We start from the raw sequence: 22,862 nt of genomic DNA, 5'->3' as shown, positions 1-22,862 counted from the left end.
CCTTTATTCATTCATCTGTTGATATACCTAGGTCGGTTCCATATCGACTGTCATGAATTGCCATTACAAATATGAGTATGTGTGTATTGCTACAGTATTTGGACTTTCAAAATAAAATATGAATAAATAAAACGGCCAGGGGTGTAGCTTGAAGGTAGAGTGCCCTTGAGTTCAATCCCTAGTGCCAAAAAAGAGAAAGAAAGAAGAAATAAATCTTGTTCCTGCAACTACTAAAATGCAATTCAGCATTTTATAAGATACAAAGATAAGATTTTAAAATCATAAAAGCCTTAAGATAATAAGGCAACTCGTTTTCAAAAAAGGGCCTGTAGTTGTAAATATTCTGCTCATCAACCAGCATGGTATCATTTTCTTTTCATGACTTAATAATACCAAATTACAAGTATGAATTATTTAATAGAGGGTTTATTACCAAATTTTAACAAAATAATGGTAATATTTATATGCTACTACAATATCTACTGATAGCTTTTAAAATATTTGTGTTCAGCTGGGTATGGTGGCCCATACCTATAATCCCCGTACTTGAGAGGAGGAGAGGAGGATGGCAGGTTCGAGGCCAGCTTTTGATAACTTAGCAAGATCCTATTTTAAAATAAAAATATAAAAAGGGCTGGGGGTGTAGGTTTTTGGTAGAACATCCCTGAGTTCAATCCTCAGTAATACTGACCGCCCTACACACATGCACATGTGCACACGGGAAGAAAATATTTTGGGCCTGAGACTTACAATGAAAATACTTTTTAGAGACTTGCTTTTAATTGGCCTGTTTTGCCACTAGATGGAGAGTGATGACAGTTTATGGTCATGTGGTTGACAGAGACATCTTACTATAATATGTATGTACAGGGTCCTGTCTTACTCTGGTTTAAAAAAAAGATAGATGACAGATTATTATTCTAATTTCAAAAGTGAATATAGATACTGGGTGTGGTGGCACATGCCTACAATTCCAGTATTTGGGAAGCTGAGACAGGAAGATAAAAAATGTGAGGCCAGTGTTAGCAATTTAACAAAACTCTCAGTAACTTAGCAAGACCTTGTTTCAAAATTTAAAAAATGAAATAAAAAGAGTTGAATGGTGTCACTCATACATAAAATACCCTTTCCCTAGGTTCAATCCCCAATACCAAAAAAAGGGGGAAAAAAGGAGAATATAAAACAAATTCCTATTCCTCTAAATCAGTAAATATGAATAAAATAATCCTTTTCTAAACACCTCTTCTAAGTACCTTTATGCTTATTTGAGAAGGAAAAGGAAATTGTTTTGCCCCAGAAATTACAAGTAATAATAATAATGATAATGATAAAGCTTTTACCATTTGAGGCTGGGTTCTATATATTTTAATACATATTTTATAAGAAAAGAATCTGGGAATGTTGCTCTCACATCTGAAGGTTCCCTGGAAATGTATCTGACCTCGTTAAATCAGAGAAGAATCCTATCACAAGCTTGTAAGGTAGTACATGCTTGTAATCCCAGTACTCAAGAGGCTAAGACAGGATAGTAGGTTTGAAGTCAGCCTCATCAGTTTAGCAAGGCACTCAGCAACCTAGTGAAACCCCGTTTCAAAATAAAAAATAAAAAGTGCTGGGGGTGTACTTCAGAGGTAGAATGCTCCTGGCTCAATCCCTAGTACCAAAACCATCGGGTGGAATAATTGCTCTAGATATTTAGACCTTCTGGAATTCCCTGAGTGATAGAGCTCTTCCTTACAGAATTTTCTTCCTTCCATGGCTCTTTCTGTGAGTAGCTAGACATTCATAGCCTGAGCCCATAAGCAGGTAACCATCAGAGCCCAGATAATTATAAAGGTAGATATTCAGTATCAAATACTAAATCTAGCATTTGCTTCTAAATTCAACTGGTTGCATCATCAACGTGCTTTTAAGTTCAGTCCCACGGGATTCAACAAAGTTTAATTTTGTGGACAGGAAATGGAAGAAAGTAACCAGGATATTTCCTTGAAAGACCTAAAAATGAATGTCTATGGGGAAATACAGAATTATATATCAACAGGTCACTAGATCTTAGAGTTTCCTGTTTCACTAGTAATAATTGTACATGGATGAACAAAGAAACCATGTTCCTCACTGCTGTGCCTAATTAGGTGTCTCTCATGTGATCCCAGATTGTTGCCTCCCTGGAATCAATAATGAGATCGTGGGCAACAGGTGCAGCACTCAGACAATATTTATTCAGAAAAGAATAACATTCAAAACGTAAGCATAAGCAGAAAATCCTCAATCAAACAGAGGTATATCTTGACTGAGAAAGCCAAACATTATCTTTAATTTAGGGGTATTTATCTACCTGTCTGCTAAGGTTTCTTCACGCTCTCTTGGTTGTGTGTTGTGGAGCTATTGTCCAGCAGGTGTGTATTGAGTCATTGTTCAGCAAGACTTGGCAACCTTTACCCACATCCTAGGAATGTTTTCAATTTGTTTTTATCCTAGTTTTGTCCAAACTTGTTTTGACCTTTACTCACATCCTATGGGCTTATTTTTCAGTTTTAGCTTTTTCGTAGATGACATCCGTATGAACTTCTCCCTGACCTCTTCCCTCTCTACATACACTGTCACTAACTTCTCATCACCACATGAGATTGTTTATAGATGCATTGTTGAGAAATACTAGGAAAACAGGTAGGTTGCAGATTTAATTATAAATCAACTGTCATGAGAAAATGTTCAAACTTAGCTGAGTGTGATACCTGAGAGGCTGAAACAGGAGGATCTGGGTTCGCAGACAGTCTCAGTTACTTAGTGAAGCACTCAGCAACTTTGTGAGGCCTTGTTTCAAAATAAAGAATAAAATATAGGGCTGGGAGTGTAGCTCGCAGATAGAAAGCCCCTGGGTTCAATCCCCAGCACCACACACACACACACACACACACACACACACACACACGCAAATGTTCAAACTCAGTTAGCAAAACAAACTCAAAATTTTTAAATGATTAATACACAAATGTATTAATTTACATACTAAAAATACTAACGTTTGTTTGTTTGTTTGTTTGTTTGTTTGTTTGCGTTACTGGGGATTGAACCCAGAGGCATTCTACCTCCGAGGTACACCCTCAACCCTATTTTTCATTTTTTATTGTGAAACGGAGTCTCACTACGTTTTTGAGAGCCTCGCTAAATTGCTAAGGCTCTCCGCGAACGTGCGATTCTCCTGTCTCAGCCTCCCAAGTACTGGGTTTAGAAGCGTGGCCACCATGCCAGGCACAAATGTATTATTTATGACTGACGATATGAAACAAGCATGGCTAGGAGCACAAACTGATGTCGTTTTCAAGAGGACAATTTTGCGATCATTATCAAAAACCTGAAAAGTATAGTTTGACAGGAATTTGTTGTTTTTTTATGATAGAAAACTGTATAGCAACCTAAAATCTAAACTTCTGAGTGATTAAATAAATTAATCACTTAATACATTGCTCTGTTTTCATTGCAATCCACTTGTGTTTTCCACGCTTGGGAGGTTAAAAGGCAAAAACTACGCTTCCCAGAGGCGCTTGCAGCTGGGGCGGCTGACAGGTTTGGGTTCCGCCAATCAGCCTCAAGGGGTCCCCGCCCCGGGCTCCCGCGGACCTCCTTTCTGGAGTTGTGAACCAGAATCGCTCTGGCTTTGTTCTGTCTGCCGCTGTCCTTCCAGTTTTAGGGTTTTCTAGTGGCAGTGCTGGTGCAGTATCACAAAACTGAAAGTTTTCCCCATAAACTCATTTAAGCGTAAAATATATTCATTTCTATTTAATTACTTCTGCTCTGGGAGCTGTCTGCAGCTGAGATATATACAACACAGTATGCACATAGAATATCAATCATGAAGCCGGGCATGGTGGCGCACGCTTGTAATCCCAGCACTTGGGAGGGTGAGACAGGAGGATCGCACAGGTTGGAAGCCAGCCTCAGCTACTTAGTGAGGCTCTGAGCATCTTAGTGAGCCCCTGTTTCCAACTCAAGTATAAAATAGGTCTGGGAGTACAGCCTGTAAGTAGAAATGCCCCTGGGTTCCACCCCAAGCCCCCCCCCCCACACACACACACAAATATCAATCATGGTACCAAGTCACATTCAATCATATAAGAGAGAATTCTGTAACTTTTGGGGGGGAGGGGAAGGAGAGTGAGGGAGGTTGAACCCAGAGCCCTTCTACCTCCCAGCTACACTACCAGCCCTATTTTATTTTTTTATTTGGAAGCAGGATCTGGCTTCCAAACCTGTGATGCTCCTGTCTTAGCCTCCCAAGTACTGGGATTACAGAAGTCTGTCACCAAGCCTAGTTCTAATTCTGCGACTTTTTAATGATTCAAATTTACTTACCAATTTATATCACTGATTTATAACTTATCAAGCACTGTTAGTTTTCTTTCATCTGTTGATGACACCTAAGTTGGTTCCATACTTTGGCTATTGTGAATTGTACTGCTATAAATATGGGTATGCATGTATTACTATAGTAATCTAACATTGATTTTTTTTGGGGGGGGCGGGGGCTACTAGGGATTAAACCCAGGTGCAATCTACCACGGAGCTATAACCCTAGCCTCTTTTAATTTTTTTTTTTTAAAGAGTCCCACTAAGTTGCTGAGACTGGCCTCAAACCTGCGATCCTCCTGTCTCAGCCTCCCAAAGTACTGAGATTAAAGGTGTATGTCACCATGCCCAGTCTTTAATTCTTTTGGAGAGATATTGAGGAGAAGGGCTTCTGTATTTTGGAGCAAACACCTCTAAATTCACCACAAGTATTCCAGTCATAGGGAAAATAAAAAATGACTTCCCTCCTGGCTTAGCCATGGTTATGTGACTATTCTATTCAGTTTTTCTTAAAAACATTTTTAGGTATAATCTATATATCAAATAAAGTAGCCCACTCTTTTAAAACTCAAACAAATAAGACTCAAATCTCTTTACATAAACATGAGAATTTCTACATTCTTCATTCTTCCTGATTTTATTATGTATGTATGTATGTATGTATGTATGTATGTATGTTTTGACATATGTATGTTTGTATTTAGTGTTACTAAGAATTGAACCCAGGAGCTCTCTACCTCTGAGCTACATTTCTCGTTCTTTCTATGTTTTCATTTTTGAGACAAGTTCTCATTAAATTCCCCGGGCTGGCCTGAACTTGTGATCCTCTTTTCTCAGCCTCCCAAGTACAGGGATTAAAGGTGGGCACCAATGCCCCTGGCTTCTTCCTGGTTTTTGTTGCCCAGCCTCTCCTTGGGAAAGAGAAGGAAGGTAGGGGGATGGGAGAGTTGCTTAGATCCTTTTTCTTTTGGGTTCTGGAGGTTGAATCCAGGGCATTCTATCACCAAAATACATCTCCAACCCTTTTGATATTTTATTTTGAGACAGTATTGCTAAATTGCTGAGGCTGGCCTTTATCCTCCTCCTGCTTCAGCCTCCGGAGTTGCTGGTATTATAGACATGCACCATCACACTTCAGCAGATTTCTTTATTCAATTTAATGACTGATCTACTTGCTGTCCCTATTTTTTCCAAAAGAGGAAGGGAGCAATAGAGAAGTTTCTTATGCTTCTGATATGAAGTAGACCACTTCCCTTAACAGATAAAAGTAGCACAGTTAATTTTAGTTTTAAGTGATTTCACTTAAAACTAAATGAACAAGAGATACCATATTTTCATTTGAAAATACTTTTGGCTGGGCATGGTGGCGCACGTTTGTAATCCCCGCGCTTGGGAGGCTGATACGGGAGGATCGCACAGGTTCGAAGCCAGCCTCAGCTACTTAGTGAGGCTCTCAGCAACTTAGTGAGACCCTGTTTCCAAATAAAAATATAAAATAGGTCTGGGAGTATAGCCCGGATGTAGGAAGTCTCTGGGTTCCACCCCCAGTACCACCAAAAAAAAAAAAAGAAAAGAAAATACTTTTGTAAGCCAGAGAACACACCAGTATGTTCCATATCTATTTGTGGACACCTTTGTGATAAGGAATATAGAATGTGGATCAAAGGTAAGGTCAGTCATTCAGAAGAAGGACTGCAAAACTTTTTCTGCAAATGTCCTTTTTATAATTTTTCTCCAAGACTTTAGAAGGTAATTTTAGATATGCATGCTTTGGAGACACTAGTGTTGAGACCTAATTGTGAGCCAGGCACAGTGGCACATGCCTGTGTTCCTGGCACTCAGGAAGTTGAGGCAGGAAGAACACAGACTTGAGGCTGGCCTCAACAGCTTAACAGGACCTGGTTTTAAAATTTAAAAAAAAAAAAAAAAAGGGCTGGGAAGCCGGGCGTGGTGGCACATGCTTGTAATCCCAGCATTCGGGAGGCTGAGACCAGAGAATTGCGATCACAGACCACCTCAGCTATTCAGTGAGGCTCTCTGCAACTTAGTGAGACCCTGCCTGTTTCAAAATAAAGAATAAAAAATAGGTCAGGGGGTGTAGTTTGGAGGTCAAATGTCCCTGGGTTCCATCCCCAGACCTGCAAATAAATAAATAAATAAATAAATAAATAAATAAATAAACAATAAATAAATATAAAAAAGGGCTGGGATGTAGCTCATAGGTAGAATGTCCCTGGGTTCAATCTCCAATACCAAAAAAAGAGAAAAAGAAAAAAAAGAGAGGGAGAGAGAGAGAGACAGAGACAGAGAGAGAAAGAGAGAGAGAGAGAGAGAGAGAGAGAGAGAGAGAGAGAGAGAGAGGAGCTAATTTTTTTTTTTTTTTGAGGGTCTGGGGATGGAACCCAGGGGCATTTAATCTCCGAGCTACACCCCCTTCCCTATTTTTATTCATTATTTTGAAACCAGGTCTCACTGAGTTGCAGAGGGCCTCACTAAGTAGCTGAGGCTGTCCTCAAACCACGATCCTCCGGTCTCAGCCTCCTGAATTCTGGGATTACAAGCGTGCGCCACCACGCCTGGCTAAAAGCTAATTTTTTTAATTCACCTTTGATGATCTGCTTAGTATTCTCAGGATGCCACATTCACTTTAGATCCTGAAGTGTATAAGAGGAAGTTTAGTATGGAAGCTAAGGTGGGATTTAAGATTAAATAATTCTAGCTTCAAGATTGGGTCTTCCTCATATTTTATTTAACTAAATAAGCTAATACACTTCATTTGGGGGTGGGGAGAGTGGGAATTGAACCCAGGAGCATGCTATCTCTGAGCTACATGTATCCCAGTACCTTTAAAAAAAATTTTTTAAGATGAATGGATTACAAAACTGTGGAATATGTACACAATGGAATTGTACTCAGCCATAAAAAAAAAACTCAATTACATCATTTTCAGGGAAATGGATGGAAGTGGAGGACATTATGCTAAGTGAGATTAGTCAGTCACAAAAAATAAGAAATCAGATGCTTTCCCTAACATTTGAGAGTTAGGGAGAAATGGGTCATAGGAGGAACTGTAGATGAAAAAGGAAATCCTATAGAGGAGCAAACAAGACAACCTAAAGGAGGAGAAAGGAGGGGGGAAGAGGAAAATCTCTAAAACACACAATGTACTTAAACATACTGAAGTCAACCACTAAGTCGAGCAAGGGAGGGAGGGATGGGGAGGGAATGGGGTGGGAATTGGGTAGAGGTTAAATCAGTGATCTGTACACACAAGTTTTTTACCCCAATATGATGTATGAATATAATGTACCAATAAAAATTTTAAAAATTTTTAAACAGGATCTCACTTAATTGCTAAGGCTGCCCTCAAACCTGTGATTCTCCTGTACCAGCTTCCCAAGTACTGTGATTGCAGGTGTGAAGCACCCAGACTAGCTCTGTATTTCTGTTAATGATTTCTTTCAGATGATGGTTAAGGACAGATAGTATTTCCCTTTTCTGGATAGGTAAAATTTTGGTTACTGTAAGCCAGGTGTGGTGGCTTGGGAGGCTGAGACAGGAGGATCACACAGGTTCAAAGCCAGCCTCAGCTACTTAGTGAGGTTCTCAGCAACTTAGTGAGACCCACCCTGTTCTAAATAAAATATAAAAATAGGTCTGAGGTAGAAAGCCTCTGGGTTCCACCCCCAGTGCCACCAAAAAAAAAAAAAAAAAAAAAAGAAAGAAAGAAATTAGAAGAAAATTTCAGAACAGCAGTTAATAAAAGTACTTACTACTCAAGAATTTAAAAAATTAGATGCATGGAAAATGAAAAATACAATTATTATTACAAGAATTTCTGCCTTGAAGAAGATAATTTAATAGTAAGAACACTTCTTCCTTTTGATGCAGTTATCCAGTCATGTTCCAAGAACATGAATTCATCATTGCAAAAACTTTTTGTCATACTTCTTCAATCTAAAAAGTGGAGCTATGCAATAATAGTAATAATATTAAATATAAAATTAAGAATAATAATTATTAGATAGGCATGGTGGCATATGCCTGTAATCCCAGCTACCACTTTTGAGTACTTATTTCTCTATGCCAACAGCACATATATTTTACTTACTAAATCTTCACAGTTACACTTGGAGGTAGCTCCTCTGATTTTCACGTACCCTTATAGATGAGGATATGTACAAAAAGGCTAACTTCACCCATTCAACCAACTCAATAGCTCTTAAATAGTAAAAGTCTGGCTTTGAACAAAGATGGTAATTCCAAAATTATCAAAAAGACAGGAAATTTGTCAAGAGTTGATCTGCCCACAAACCTTATTGCAAGATGTTCTACTAATTTCACAGAGGTTAATAGAGTAATCATTTTAAAATGCTAATCCAATCATGTTATTCCTGGGAATAGCTTGAGATGAGGTTAAAATAGCTCATTCTTGGGCCTATAAGGAAATTCCAAATTTTATCTCCAGGATTAAATTCAGGAACCTGCATTTTCAGATTGTGAATCTTTACATAGTATATTGTTTGAAAATGTGTGATCAAGAGGATCAAGTTCACCTAGCATTCTGGAGGTTAAGACCGGAGGATCGCGGTTCATGGACAGCCTCAGTTACTTAGTGAGGCCCTTTGTACTTTGTGAGACCCTGTTTTATTTATTTATTTTTTTTATTTTTGAAGATTTAAAGAGGTTTATTAAAAAGACAGAAATACAGAAAATAGAAATACAGAAAATAGTTACAGCCCCATGCCAAAATGGCATGAGGGGGGAGGATGGCCCGGGCCAACTCACCACTCCCCGTAAGACCCTGTTTTAAAATAAAGAATAAAAAATAGGGCTGGAGGTGCCGCTTAGAGATTGAATGCCCCTGGGTTCCATCCCCAGATCCGAAAAAAAAAAAAAAGATCAAGTTCAAACAACTTATTTTGGCATAAAAATAAATGCTTTGGCAGTGCCTGCCATGTTATAAATGTTTAACAAATACTCACAAAGAAAAAATGAGGAGTTGGGCACAGAAAAGAGTAAGAGTGGTCAGCCAGGCTACTAAAGTTTTGGATGAAATTAAAGCTTGAGATGGAGGGAATGAGGACAGACTAGGTCCTCTGCCTATTAAAAAAAAAAAAAAAGGAAAAAGGAAAAAAAAAAAAAAAACCCAGCACCTATTAGTTTCAAACTGTCTGCTTTCTGCCCTGTTTTTATTTTCTCCAAAAGGTTAGGCCACCCTTGAAATACAAGTGCAGTCATTAAAAAAGTGGAAATTTAATTAGTCAGCTTTTAAATGCCTTTCCCTCTTTCCCTCCTTTTATTGCACCTTTGTCTACTTGCTCTGGCATGTAAACTGGTTGTGCCGGTCAAATGAGTCAGGTGAGATGGGAGCAGCAACTTACCGGAACATGCTTGCATTGAGGGCCTTCAGAAGCATGCATAGTCACATGCACAAAAGTAGTAGTTGCACATCTGTCCTTTGCTTAACTCCTCAAAAAATTTCTAAAATATCTCTGGAAATTGTCTTGGAAGCTACTTTGAAAGTCTGACACAATTTAATTCTGAATTTATTTGGTGTGAGAAATCTGTTGATTCTTCCTACTATTTCCCACTGCTGACCCTCATTACTGTTGCAAAGAAAAACAAACAAACAACAAACAAACAGGATGTATAATTTTTCACATACCACTGATTGAAATAATAAAAAATTAAGAGCTAAAAAGAACTTTAAAAATACTAAGTCATACATAAAGTTTTTATACCATTTTATCCTAGTAAATGAACTTGCACATACATAGCTCATTTGATCTTCATAATAATTCTACGTAGTTGATATTGTTTTCATTTTATATGTGAAGAAACTGAAGCTCTGTGACTTGTCCAAGGTCAAGGAAAGTCTGAGTCCAATTTCTTATTGGATAAATGAGAAATTGAAGGCATAAAGAAAAGAAGTTATAGAGTTGGTTGAATGCTGCTCACTGGCAGAATACAGACCTCCGGATGCCCTTCCTTTTTCCCTTTGTTTATCCCCTTTGTCTTTCTTCATTGAATTCTTATTTGGTTCCTTTTATATGCCCGGGACTCTGCTGGTGCACCATAGTAGTTTTTAATTTATCTACATCTATCACTTTTATAAAGGAGACAAGTACAAACTCAGTGGGAACACAAAAGAGGCACTTAACTCTGTTAGGGAAAGGTTGTAAAGGAAGAATTCCTAGATAATATGCAGGATGAAACTGAAATCTGTACAGTTAAATTGTACTTTTTAGGCTGGGTCAAGAGGACATTCCAGAAAGGAACACAAGAGCCGGGAGTGGTGGCGCACGCTTGTAATCCCCGCACTTGGGAGGCGGAGACAGGAGGATCTCGCAGGTTCGAAGCCAGCCGCTCTGGCTTAAGAGATCCTGTTTCAAAAAAAAAAAAAATAGGTCTGGGAGTGTAGCCCGGAGGTAGAAGAGCTTCCAGGAACCCCAGAACCACCAAAAAAAAGGAAGAAAGAAAGAAAAAAGAAAGAAAGAAAGACAAGAGTAATTCATGCAGTTATTATCCTATTATATGTCTCTATAGTCCTGTGTATTAGTCCCTTAGTAACACTTTCCATCTAGGGGTAGGTTAACCATTGCCTGTGTCTTAGTGCCCTTTCCCTCTTCTCACCTCTCCCCCAGTGTATTGCAGATATTGGAGGTGTGAGATGAGGGAGTGTAAACCCACAAGTTCCACCTCATTGCTACTTGATACAGTCAAAGAATGGAGAGTCAAAAATTAAAAAGAAAGTTTTATTAACAAATGTCTGACGTTGTGGGAAGATATTTGCCTCTGGCCTTCAATAACCACCTTACCCTTTGCTTGAAGGGAGAATAATTTTTTTCTCTTTCTTGTACTGGATATTAAACCCAGGGGCTTTCACCTATGCCATACTGGAGATTGACCCAGGGGCATTCTACCTCTGAGCCATACCCCTCAGCCCTATTTTTTATTCTTTATTTTGAAACAAGATCTCACTGGGTTACAGAGGGCCTCACTAAGTAGCTGAGGCTGGTTGCAAACCTGCAATCATCCTGTCTCAGCCTCCCAAGTACTGGGATTACAAGTATGTGCTACCATGTCCGGTTTATATTTTACTTTAAAACAGGTTTCACCAAATTGCTTAGGGCCTGGCTAAGTTGCTCATATCTGCTCTGTTTAAAAAGAAAAAAAGATAAAAGAGCTGAGTGTATAAGAGAAAGAGGAGAGAGAGAGAGAGAGAGAGAGAGAGAGAAAGAGAGAGAGAGAGAGAGAGAGAAAGAGAGAGAGAGAGAGAGAGAGAGAGAGAGAGAGAGAATTGACATCAGATAAGTTTATATAGATGGAATTACTGTATAGATGGAATTAACTGATTAAACTTACAGGAATCACTGAGCATGCCAAAGGAGTGCTCCTTATCTTTCAGTTAATGCAAAACAATCTTGTTTACCACAATGAGAAGCAGTTACACCCCAAAACACATTACAGTAAAAATAAATAAATAAATAAATAAATAAATAAATAAATAAATAAATAAAAAGCCAGGCGTGGTGGCACATGCTTGTAATCCCCACGCTTGGGAGGCTGAAACAGGAGGATCGCAGGGGTTCGAACCCAGCCTCAGCTACTTAGTGAGGCTTTCAGCAACTTAGTGAGACCCTGTTTCCAAATAAAATATAAAAAAAGGTCTGGGAGTATGGCCCGGAGGTAGAAAGTCTCTGGGTTCCACCCCCAGTACCACACACACACACACACACACACACACACACACACCAAAAAAAAAAAAAAATTACAGTAGAATCTAAGAAAAAAGCAGCTCTGTTTAGATTGTGGTTTTTGTCAGACAAGAGAGTTCCAATATTTATTCTAATGTTCATTATCTATCAACTGAGAGCAAAATTCTTTCATCTATAAGCTATGGGGCCACTGAATATGACACCTTTTTATTGGGAAAAAAACTGTAAAAAATATCAAGTTACTTCAAAGGAAAGGGAAATTTACTATTAGGAAATATGATTATCTGCCCACAGAAAACAAGATGTGAATTTCCTCATTTCAGCTTACATTTTGTATCTCTTCATTTTTTTTTATTGGAAGGTCAATTTTATTTGCTTCTCAGACTAAGATGAACTAGAAGAAATAAAGTAGATAGCTAGGCATGCTGGTGCATTCCTGTAATCCTAGTGCTTGGGAAACGAAGACAAAAGAATCCTAGATTCCAGGTCAGCCTCAGCAACTTAGGGAGACCCTCAGCAGTTTAGCAAGACCCTGTCTCAATATAAAAAATAAAATGGGGTGGAGGTGGAGAGAACAGACTTGGGTTCGTTGGATCAATCTATTGATCTAAGATTACTTTATAGATAGCATAGGTACTTCTGTCAGCAGCACTCAACATCTGATTGTCTTTGTTATATTAACAGCCATTAATAGTTACTGAATTGATATTTCACTAATGGTTGTAAAACAGTGATATCCTAGTTTTGTCATTGCTTTGCTTTGACCATGTGATATAAATACTATTTTCATTAACTACTTTTTAGATAATACTGAGGTAGAATTCTAATTGGAATGACAGGTAGTGATTTCTCTTTGTTTACCAGTTCTGTGTGTGTGTGTGTGTGTGTGTGTGTGTGTGTGTGTCTGGGATGGAACCCAGGGGCATTAGACCTCTGGGCTATACCCCCTGCCCTATTTTTTATTCTTTATTTTGAAACCGGGTCTCACTGAGTTGCAGAGGGCCTCACTATGTAGCTGAGGCTGTCCACGAACCACAATCCTCCGGTCTCAGCCTCCCTAATGCCGGGATTACAAGGGTGTGCCACCACGTCCGGCTGTTTACCAGTTCTTAAAATAATGAACTAGATGGGTGTGGTGGTGCTTGCTTGTAATCCCAGTACTTGAGAGGCTGAAAGGAGGATCATAGTTTGTGGCCTGCCTCAGCTACTTAGTGAGGCCTACTGCAACTCAGTGAGACACTGTTTAAAAATAAAGAATAAAAAATATGGCTGGAGATGTAGCTGAAAGATAGAATGTCCCTGGGTTCAATCCTCAGTATGGGGGATTCCAAGGGACTAATAAATTACTTTGAACTACAATGATTTCACAGATTGAAAGATAGTTGATATGTTTTAATTCAAAGCAGTTTTATCTTTTCAAATACTCAGAATCTCTCATTTTGGCCAAAGGCAATCACATCACTTAGCTCATCTCCTGTCTTATTTTGGTAGGATCCTAGAATTTTTGATGTTGATAGCACCATCCTGCCATGACAGAGTGTTCTAGGCTCCTATTATACATTTACTTTCCATTTAAATATTAACATTCTCTAAGACTACGAACTGAATCACCTCACTCCTTACTCTACATAATCTTCTTCTTCTTTTTTTTTTTTTTTTGCGAGTCTGGGGATGGAACCCAGGGGCATTCGACCTCCAAGCTACAACCCCTGCCCTATTTTTTATTCTTTATTTTGAAACAGGGTCTCACTGAGTTGCAGAGGGCTTCACTAAGTAGCTGAGGCTGTCCGTGAACTGTGATCCTCTGGTCTCAGCCTCCCGAATGCTGGGATTACAAGTGTGGGCCACCACGCCCGGCTTAGTTGTTTTTTTTTTTTTTTTTTCTTTTTAAAAAAAAAGAACATTGTGCCTTTGGAATACTATAAGGTTTGGTGCATTAGTGTAGCAAATGGATATTGAGCAATAAATCTGACAAGAAGATTTTCATATTATTATTATTTTTTCGGTACTTAGGATGGAACTCCGGGGCATTCTACCTTTGAGCTACACCCCTAACCCTATTTTTTAGTCGTTTTTATTTTTGAAGCAGGGTCTCACTGAGTTGCAGAGGGCCTCTCTAAGTAGCTGAGGCTGTTCACGAACCGCGATCCTCCAGGTCTCAGCCTCACGAATGCTGAGATTACAAGCATGCGTCACCACGCCTGGCATATACATAATCTTCTTAGGGCAACAGAATCCACCTTCTAATTTTTTTCCTCTGAATCCACACATTTGAGAGATACATATTTCAGTCAGTAACACTGGCCAGAGATAAAGCAATTGAGAGAGAGTGGTGGAGGCCAAGTCTTAATGGACAAGTGCATGTTCTGATTAGAAACGTGTGTGTGTTGCTGGCATGGTGGCGTATGCTTGTAATCCCTATGCTTGGGAGGCTGAGACAGGAGGATCACGCAGGTTCCAAGCCAGCCTCAGCTGGCTTAAGAGACCCTGTCTTCAAACAAAATATAAAAACAGGTTTGGGAGTATAGCCCAGAGGTAGAGGGCCACTGGGTTCCATCCCCAGTACCACCAAAAAAAAAAAAAAAAAAAAAAAAAGAAGAAAGAAAGAAACTGTGTGTGTGTGTGTGTGTGTGTGTGTGTGTGTGTGTGTGTGTGTCTGCTATTGGGGATTGAACCAATTCCCAGTAGTGCACGGTATTTTGAATTCAATCCCAGGGGCATTCTTCTGCTGAGCTGCACCCCTTGACCTGTTATATTTTTTACTTTGAAACAGGGTCCCATGAAGTTGCCCATGCTGGCCTCATACTTTAAATCCCTGCCTTAGTCTCCCAAGTACTAGGTTTACAGGACTGCCTACCACACTGGGCTTCTTGAAAAGACCTCAATGAAGCCGGGGGTGGTGTCACACACCTATAATCCCAATACTTGGGTGGTTTATACAATTGGATCACACATTCAAGGTCAGCCTCAATAACTTATTGAGACTTTTAGCAATTTAGCAAGACCTTTGTTTCAAAATAAAATATATAAAGGGCTAGGGGTGAAATTTGGAGGGTAGAATGGCCCTGGGTTCAAACTCCAGTACATTTATAAAAAGAAAATTTTCTATGAAAGTACCCAGACATTGTGCTGGTTCATGGATAGCAAGCAATAGCTTGCAATTTGTGATACATGATCTCTTGTCTGATTTAATAATGAATATTGTGAATATCTCAGAAAATCTAGATGTTCTTGTCTTTGGAAGACTACTGATCACTTTAAACTTGTGTAGGCTTTGTGTTTTATGTTGTGTGAGGATCTGTGAAAAACCCAACAGTATTTTCTATCCTGACCTTACAGAGGGTTCAACTTTTAAATTGTTTCCCTACACCCCAGCCCTTGTTTTTTTTGTTTTGAAAAGGGGACTTGCTAGGTTGCTTAGTCTTGCTACATTGCTGAAGATGTCCCAACCTTCAATTTTCCTGTCTCAGTCTTCCAAGCACTAGATTACAGGCATGGGCTTCCATGCTCTGCTTTCCCTAGAGATCTTGTATTGCCTTAACTTTTTTCTTTTTGTGGTACTGAGGATTGAAGCCAGGGGCTGTCTACCTATGAGCAACACCTCCAGCCCTTTTAAAACATGTTTTATTATGAAACAGACTGTAAACTACCACGTGCTGGCCTCCAACCTGCAATCCCGTCTCAGCCTCCCTTTAGGATTAAAGGTGTGTGCGGTGGCACCGGGCTTTCGTTGGTCCTTGTTTTCGTTGGTCCTTGTTAGGTGCTTACTTCTTAGGTGTGGTGTGCTTTCTCAAACATTATCTCGGCCACTTGTTCTCTCATTGCCTGGGCTCCTACTCACTGGTGTTCTTTAGATCCCTGAGCATACAAAGGCATCTTCCTTAGAGGTTTGTGTGTACTCTTTTTCTTTAGCTGAGTAAGACTCTCCACCGTTTGCTAGCAAGCTCCTCTTTACCCTTTAACCGTCTCAACTTCATCTCCTCCTACTGGTCTTTACTAGTTTTTCTCCATAAACTACCTCCTCACTTTATGAGCCTTTTGTTTCTTTCACAGAACTAATCACAATTTTAAATGTTTATGTTTTGCTCCCAAATTTCTCTTTAATGTAAACTTCAGACGTCCTTGAGGTCAGATAACTTTGTATACACTATAAAAATAAGTATATCTTGTACGTAATAGGTATATATGCATATACTTACAACCCTAGAACCTAGAGTAATATTTGGGACCAACCAGAAACCTGGCAGTCGTTGGCTGAATTAATGAGAACACCAGAGAGCAGTATTTTTGGATCAGCCTCATCACCCCTAACCAGTTATTCAAGGGCTGCCAGGGAAAACGTCATCACTTGGGGGTACGCTGCACAACACCCCACTCAGCAAGACCCCGCGTGACCCGCACCGCCAGCCACGTGACCGGCCGCGGGCGCCGGCGGGGGGCGGGCCGACGGCGGAGCGTGACGCGGCGTGGGCACGTTGCCCCGCCTCTTCCGCACTGTGACGTCGCAGAGGGGAGCGAGGCGTAAACAGCGCAGGGCATTTCGGGAGCGGGATTGTTTCGCGCAGGAAGCAGGCTCCATTTTAGCGCCGCCCGCCGTCGCCATCTGTTTCTCTTCCCTCCCCCTTACCCCGCCCGGACCGGAGCCGCAACGGGAAGGCAGGGCCTAGGCCCGCGGAGGCTGGAAAAAGGAAAGGGGAAAGGGAGGAGAGGGCGAGTGGAGGAGGGCGGGCGGCCGAGGCCAAGTGCGCGGCGGCAGCTCGTCGGACGGACCGACGGACGGGCTCTTGCGGCTGTTGCTGCGGCGGCGGATCCCGCGTGAGTCGCGTCCCGGCGGCGGCAGCGGAAGCCGGAGGGGAGCAATGGCGGCCGACAGCCGGGAGGAGAAAGGTTAGTGCGGAGGAAGGTGACGGGCGGAGGCGGGGCAGGGGCCGGGCGCGGGCTGGCGCGGTGGTCGCGGCGCCTGCGGGGTGGGAGTTGTTGGTCGGCCTCGGCGGAGCCGTCCTGCCCGGGACACCCGGACAACTCGGCCGCCGCAGGCCTGCCCTTCCGCCTCGGTCTCCGCACGGCCTAAGGCTTCATCTCGCCTTGGGTTTTTCTTTGATCCGGATTCCATTCCTGACTTTCCGTTTAGCTGCCCTGGGAGTGGCTGAATAGAGGGCTAGTTTCGAGCTGCAGGCCTCTAGACTTATTTCCTGGTAGGATTATGCGGACGGAATGCGTATTTTCAGAACCACTTTTCTGTTCATCTAAATTTCGGAAACCTTGAGGGCCACAGTCGGTGGTGGTAGTCTAGTGAGTGAGCGTGTTTAAGTGATACAGGGGGGTTATTAATCTCGAGAAGTACCTACACGTACCTTCTGGCTATTTCTGTTAAAGTAGGCTAAATAGGCGAAATGGCAAAAATTACCCATTTTCCTCGAGTGTTTGTCCTTATTTTATGGTGCTTGAAAAAATCATGGGACTTAGGCCTGGCAAAACCCAAAATATATGGCAGCTATTTTGGTAGAAACACGTTTTACACAGCTCCCAAAGAATACAATCAGGAACAAATGGGTGCAAATTATAGAGAGTTAAAGGGATAAAATGAAATACTTATGATCATTATCTGGCTAGAGAGTCGTGCAGATAGTATACTATCTTCTTCATTCCTAAGATTACCATGATAGTCTTGGAACAGTTACAGTTGATGAAAATATAGCACAAATTACTGCCCTCTCTCAGATCTCTCTAGCTAGGTAATTTGGCTAAATAAATAGGCTCTAAAAATTTCATTAGGCCCTCCAGTTTTTCTGACTTCTACCTCAAGAGAATATGCTGAACTGAGTTATGATATATGAACAAGCTTGGGAAGCATAATGGGTGGGGATGTTAATGGTAATGCCCCATTCTAAAGCAAGTCATTGACTTGATTTGAGTATTGAGGTTTCATTTGCCATTTTTAAACTCAAATCCCTCCACTCCTTTTTTTTTTTTCTTTTGAGAAATCTGGAAAGAATGTGAACACAGAAGCGTATAGTGTTAGTGATTATAAAGGAAACTATTTCTTAGTAAAGTCAGTTATCAAAATAGATGAGTTAACAGTTCATTTAATATTTGATTGTCAGGAAGTAATTTGAGTTATGCTAATGGGAGTCTTTGGTGCTTGTGGTAAACACAAAAATGAGCAAAATTTAGTACTTTTGAACTCATTTTTAAGAGGAAGATACAAATCAGTAATAGGGTAGACATGCACGTTGGAGAAAAATGATGGACTAAAAGTTTTGTTTTAGAAATGGATGTAGTGACGGTGGTGCAGTCCAAATACTACTACTCTATAATAAAGTTTGTAATGTCAACCACCAGTAATACTTGAGACAAATTTTCCAACCATTAAAAAGATCATTTTCAACCCAGCATGGTGGCGCATGATTGTAATCCCAGCATTTGGGAGGCTGAGACAGGAGGATCGCTCTTCAGGTACAGCCTTAGCTACTTAGGGAAGCCCTTTGCAACTCAGTGAGACCCTATTTCAAAATAAAGAATACAAAATTGGGCTGGGAGTGTAGCTCAAGTAAAATGCCCCTGGGTTCCATCCCCAGTACCGCCCAAAATAAAAGATTATTTACCTATTTCAATTTTTTAAAAAAATATAATTTCTATAATTGGATTTCTCTATTTAAAAGATTATAAGAAGGCCAGGCTTGGTGGCACACACTTGTAATCCTCAGTACTTGGGAAGCTGAGATAGGAGGATTGAAGGTTTGAGGTCAGACTCAGCAACTTAGTGAGACCCTATCTCCAAATAAGAAAAAAAATAGGACTGGGAGGTATAGCCTGGAGGTAGAAGGCCCCGGGGTTCCACCCCTAGTACCACAAAATAAGTGCTTATCTTTATAGGACAAATATTATCGCTGGGCTGCAAAGCTAGCACATACATACTGGAAGTTCGTAGTTTTTGAAGAATTCTCTAGTAAACCACAGCATGTATTACTTACTTGATCATTGTCATGCTTAGAGTTGGCAGAATAAGAATCAGTACTTAACTCTACTGTTTTTTATACTTTAGTAAGGGAAAGGAAGAGGTGTCTAAAACCCCCCCCCCCGGGGGGGGGGGATGGAACCCAGGGGCATTCGACCTCCGAGCTACACCCCCTGCCCTACTTTTTATTCTTTATTTTGAAACCGGGTCTCACTGAGTTGCAAAGGGCCTCACTAAGTACCTGAGGCTGTCCGTGAACTGCGATCCTCCGGTCTCAGCCTCCCAAATGCTGGGATTACAAGTGTGCGCCACCACACTCAGATCAGGGGGAATTTTAGTACTATATTTTATCAGTTACACAGAACACTAGAAACTTAAAGGTAAATAAGTCCTGTAAGAATCTTAGTCATGTATGTAACCTACCTGAGGTCCCTTAAATGATTTCTTAAATGGTGTAACATCATTGTAAAAAGTGAGTCTGAGTTGTAGAAATTTACAATTGCTATATATTAACCAAGAGCAATTAAAAGATTCTTTTTCATGGAGCTCTTGAATTATTGGACTTTGTGCATTAGTTGTGTAGTAAACAGATATTGATTTCTAGTTCATATCTAGAAGCTAAGTGCTGTACAACTGGACAAATTACCATTTCTCTGATTCCTCTGGTGCTTATTTGTACAAAATGTGGATTTGAAAAATGTTAGAACGTTGACTGTTCGTGGTAAATCACAGCTTTCTATATGAGAAAGACACTCCTCTTTTTACTTACTGTAAATGCCCAGTATAAGTTTTATTGCCTTAGGCTCTTGCAGAGTTCTCTACAATTAACTATTATAATCCAAAGAGTCCACTTCTATTTTTTGGCTTGGTACTGGGGATTGAACTCAGGCATTCTGCCTCTCAGGTACACCCCACCCCATTTTATTTTTTATTTTGAAATAGGGCCTCCTCATCAAGTTGCTGAGGGTATTCTAAATTGATGAGGCTGGCCTCTAATTTGCGATCCTGTCCCAGCTTAAGTACTAGGATTATATGCATGCCACACCTCACATGCAAGTTTTCACTTAACATGCTTTCCACATTACTAGATTGGAAGCTCCAAAGGAGCAAGGACTATACTTGTTTACCAGGCTCCTTTTGTACAGTAATTGTGTCTCCATGCTTAAATATTTATATGGTTTGACTATTAGTAACCACCTAAGTAGTATGACATGTGAAATATGAAACCCAAATTCTGGGTTTTTCAGTTTGTTATTCACACACAAACACATTTATCTATGCGCACATATACATGTAATACATACTTTGGCTTTCACTGTTAAGGCCTTAGGATAAAACTTAGCTTTCCTTTTCACTGTAGAGCTCTGTAAAACTGAACAGGTAATTGATATTTCAACTTATTTTTTCTCCTTAATAGAAATAAGCTATAAATTGAAATATGTTATCCTTAGGCTTCCAGTGATGCTTTTTTAGGAAAGTAGGCAATTTGTTGGGAGGGAGAATCCAAGTCTCTGGACTTAATTTAGAAAAGTGGTAGTTTTCAATGACATAAAGGTAGCCAGAACAATAACTGAATAACAAAAAAGTAGCTGAGAGACTAGTGTAATGTAAAATGTACTTTGCACAATAGCAGAAGGGAAGCTTTCAGGAAATTTTGCTGGAACTCATAAAGACAAACTTTCCCAGTAACTACTTTTGAAGGATAACCTGGATGGAGAAAGATAACTTTAAATGTGGTGATTTATATCAGGGGTCAGCAAAACTATAAGGGACCAGATAACTACTTTTTTTTTTTAACACTGTAAAAATCATTCTTATCAATTGCAGAACATACAAAAACAGGCCTTGGGCCAAATTTGTCCTTCAAGATTTAGTTCTCCAAATTATGATAAAACCACAGTTAGCTTATTGAGATTATAGAATATAAAATGGAAACAACTATGTTATACTTCAAGTGAGGATGTTACTGTTGATATTTTGGTATCTAGTAAATTAAAAATAAAATGTTATATGGAGCTTTATGATATACTTTGAAAATAATGTACATTACCACCTTTTATTATTTTGGCTTATTTTGCCTCTTTTATACTTTGTTTAAAAGTGTGTTTAATGTTCTATACCTAAATGATGATATTTAGAAAGCCTGAACTCAACACAATCTGTACTAATTTAGAAAGCCTAAACTCAACACCATCTGTACTAACCCTGTGTATTTAGTCAACTTCTGAGCTATTTCTTCTGCAAAGTAATGGGTGATTAAACAGGCCTTAGTTGTTTCATATGATACATAATATGCATTAGTTAATATTTCTTACAAAGTTTGTAGGTGCTTTTTTTTTGTGGTAGTGGTAATGGAACCCAGGGGCATTCTGCCTTCACTACATCCAGACCTATATATTATTTTTTATTTTGAAACAGAGTCTGAGTTGCAAAGGTCTTCACTAAGTAGCTGAGTGATCCTCCTGTCTCAGCTTCCCAAATTTCTCAGCCTCCTGAATGCTGGGATTACAATCATGCACCACCAGGCCTGGCTTTGTAGGTAATTTCTTAAGCAGCAATGAGGATCTGCATTTGAATTTGCTAAAACTTTTAAACAGTAAGTTCCCTTTTTATGGGGAACTATGCTGTTAAATTTAGTACATAGTCTATTTTATGTGAATGTTCAGCCTTTTGTGTGATATTTCTAATTGAAATCAGTGATTTTATGAAAAGAATTGTGTATCATTGTATTTACCTAATTGCTTATTGTGATCATTTTCCAGTTTTTCTTTTTGCTTTCTACAAATATATTTGGTTCAAGAACTGTTGGTTCTTTTTTTTGTTGCTTTTTGCTGGTTAAAGAATTTTGAGCCATTAATTTATTAAGCATCTTTGAAACTTGGGTTACATCTATCAAATGACTTACTGCTTTTTAATTTATCATGTAGAGCCTGAAAATGGCATTTACAATCGTTCAGATCTTGAGAAAACTCTTTGAAAACAAAATCTGTATGAAAGAAGCCTTTATTTTAAATATCTTGGTTGTCAGTAACATTTGAAAAATAGATGAACAAAAATAGAACTCATATGTCCATTTCAGAGAAATGGTACAGATGAATATACTTCAAAAATTATTAGGCCATTACAGCCATAGTAATTTCCAAATGTCCTTCTTAAATAGAAACTGTTAACTATCTCCTATTCCTTTAGGCATTGATTTCTTTTCTCCTTCGGGGAAATTTTAATCCATTTAACTTGTTTATAGATTCCAAGTTAATAAACTTTATACTTAAGAGTGGGCTTTGCATTTTGGCTAGAACTATAAGTGTAATTACTTTCTCTAGTCAGTTTTATGACTTTACAGTTACCTTTGCCACAGCTTAAATTTGGAAAGATATATCTGATATTTGAGTATTTAATGTTTAAAACATTTGCTGTAGCCAGGCGTGGTGGCACACACTTGTGATCCCAGTACTTGGGAAGATGAGACAGAATTGCATAGGTTCAAAGCCAGCTTCAGCTACAGTTACTGAGGCTCTCAGCAACCCAGACCCTTTTTCCAAATAAAGAATAAAAAATTGGGCTGGGGGTGTAGCTCAGAGGTAGAATGCCCCTGGGTTTCATCCCCAGTACCCCCCCCCCCCAAATTGCTGTTAGTTTTAGTTGTAATCCCAGTGCACTGGGAGGCAGAAACAGAAGGATCAAAGGTTTGAGGCCAGCCTCAACAATTTAGCAAAACCCTGTTTGAAAATAAAGTATATGCTGGGGCCTCCTAACCTGGGAACGGAACCTGCCGAGGGGTTAGGCTGGTGCTGGGGCCAACGAGGCCGGCATTGGAGCCTGCCGTGAGGCTAGGC

The 22,862-nt window shown here is 39.8% G+C and overlaps 2 protein-coding genes across 4 annotated transcripts in view; one reads left to right on the top strand and one right to left on the bottom strand.

Annotated features, from left to right (window-relative positions):
- The window catches only part of LOC308264097 (transmembrane protease serine 11E-like), a gene marked incomplete at both ends in the record, with an annotated part of 106,832 nt that extends 90,161 nt beyond the window's left edge, over positions 1-16,671 (bottom strand). Inside the window, one exon of the mRNA XM_080697228.1 lies at positions 16,470-16,671. Coding sequence (XP_080553354.1) covers positions 16,470-16,671 — 202 coding nt within the window. The remainder of the gene's footprint in view (positions 1-16,469) is intronic.
- A 256-nt stretch (positions 16,672-16,927) lies between these two features.
- YTHDC1 (YTH N6-methyladenosine RNA binding protein C1) overlaps positions 16,928-22,862 on the top strand; it is a gene marked incomplete at both ends in the record, with an annotated part of 34,037 nt that continues 28,102 nt past the window's right edge. For all 3 annotated transcript variants that reach the window (XM_080697913.1, XM_080697912.1, XM_080697911.1), the window contains one exon: positions 16,928-16,955. In XM_080697913.1, coding sequence (XP_080554039.1) covers positions 16,928-16,955 — 28 coding nt within the window. The remainder of the gene's footprint in view (positions 16,956-22,862) is intronic.

The sequence above is a fragment of the Muscardinus avellanarius genome, assembly GCF_963383645.1.
Source record: "Muscardinus avellanarius genome assembly, chromosome: 6".
NCBI classification, from domain to species: Eukaryota; Metazoa; Chordata; class Mammalia; order Rodentia; family Gliridae; genus Muscardinus; species Muscardinus avellanarius.
The sequence above is the reverse complement of the archived record's forward strand: the minus strand, read 5'-3'. Positions and strand labels throughout refer to the sequence as shown.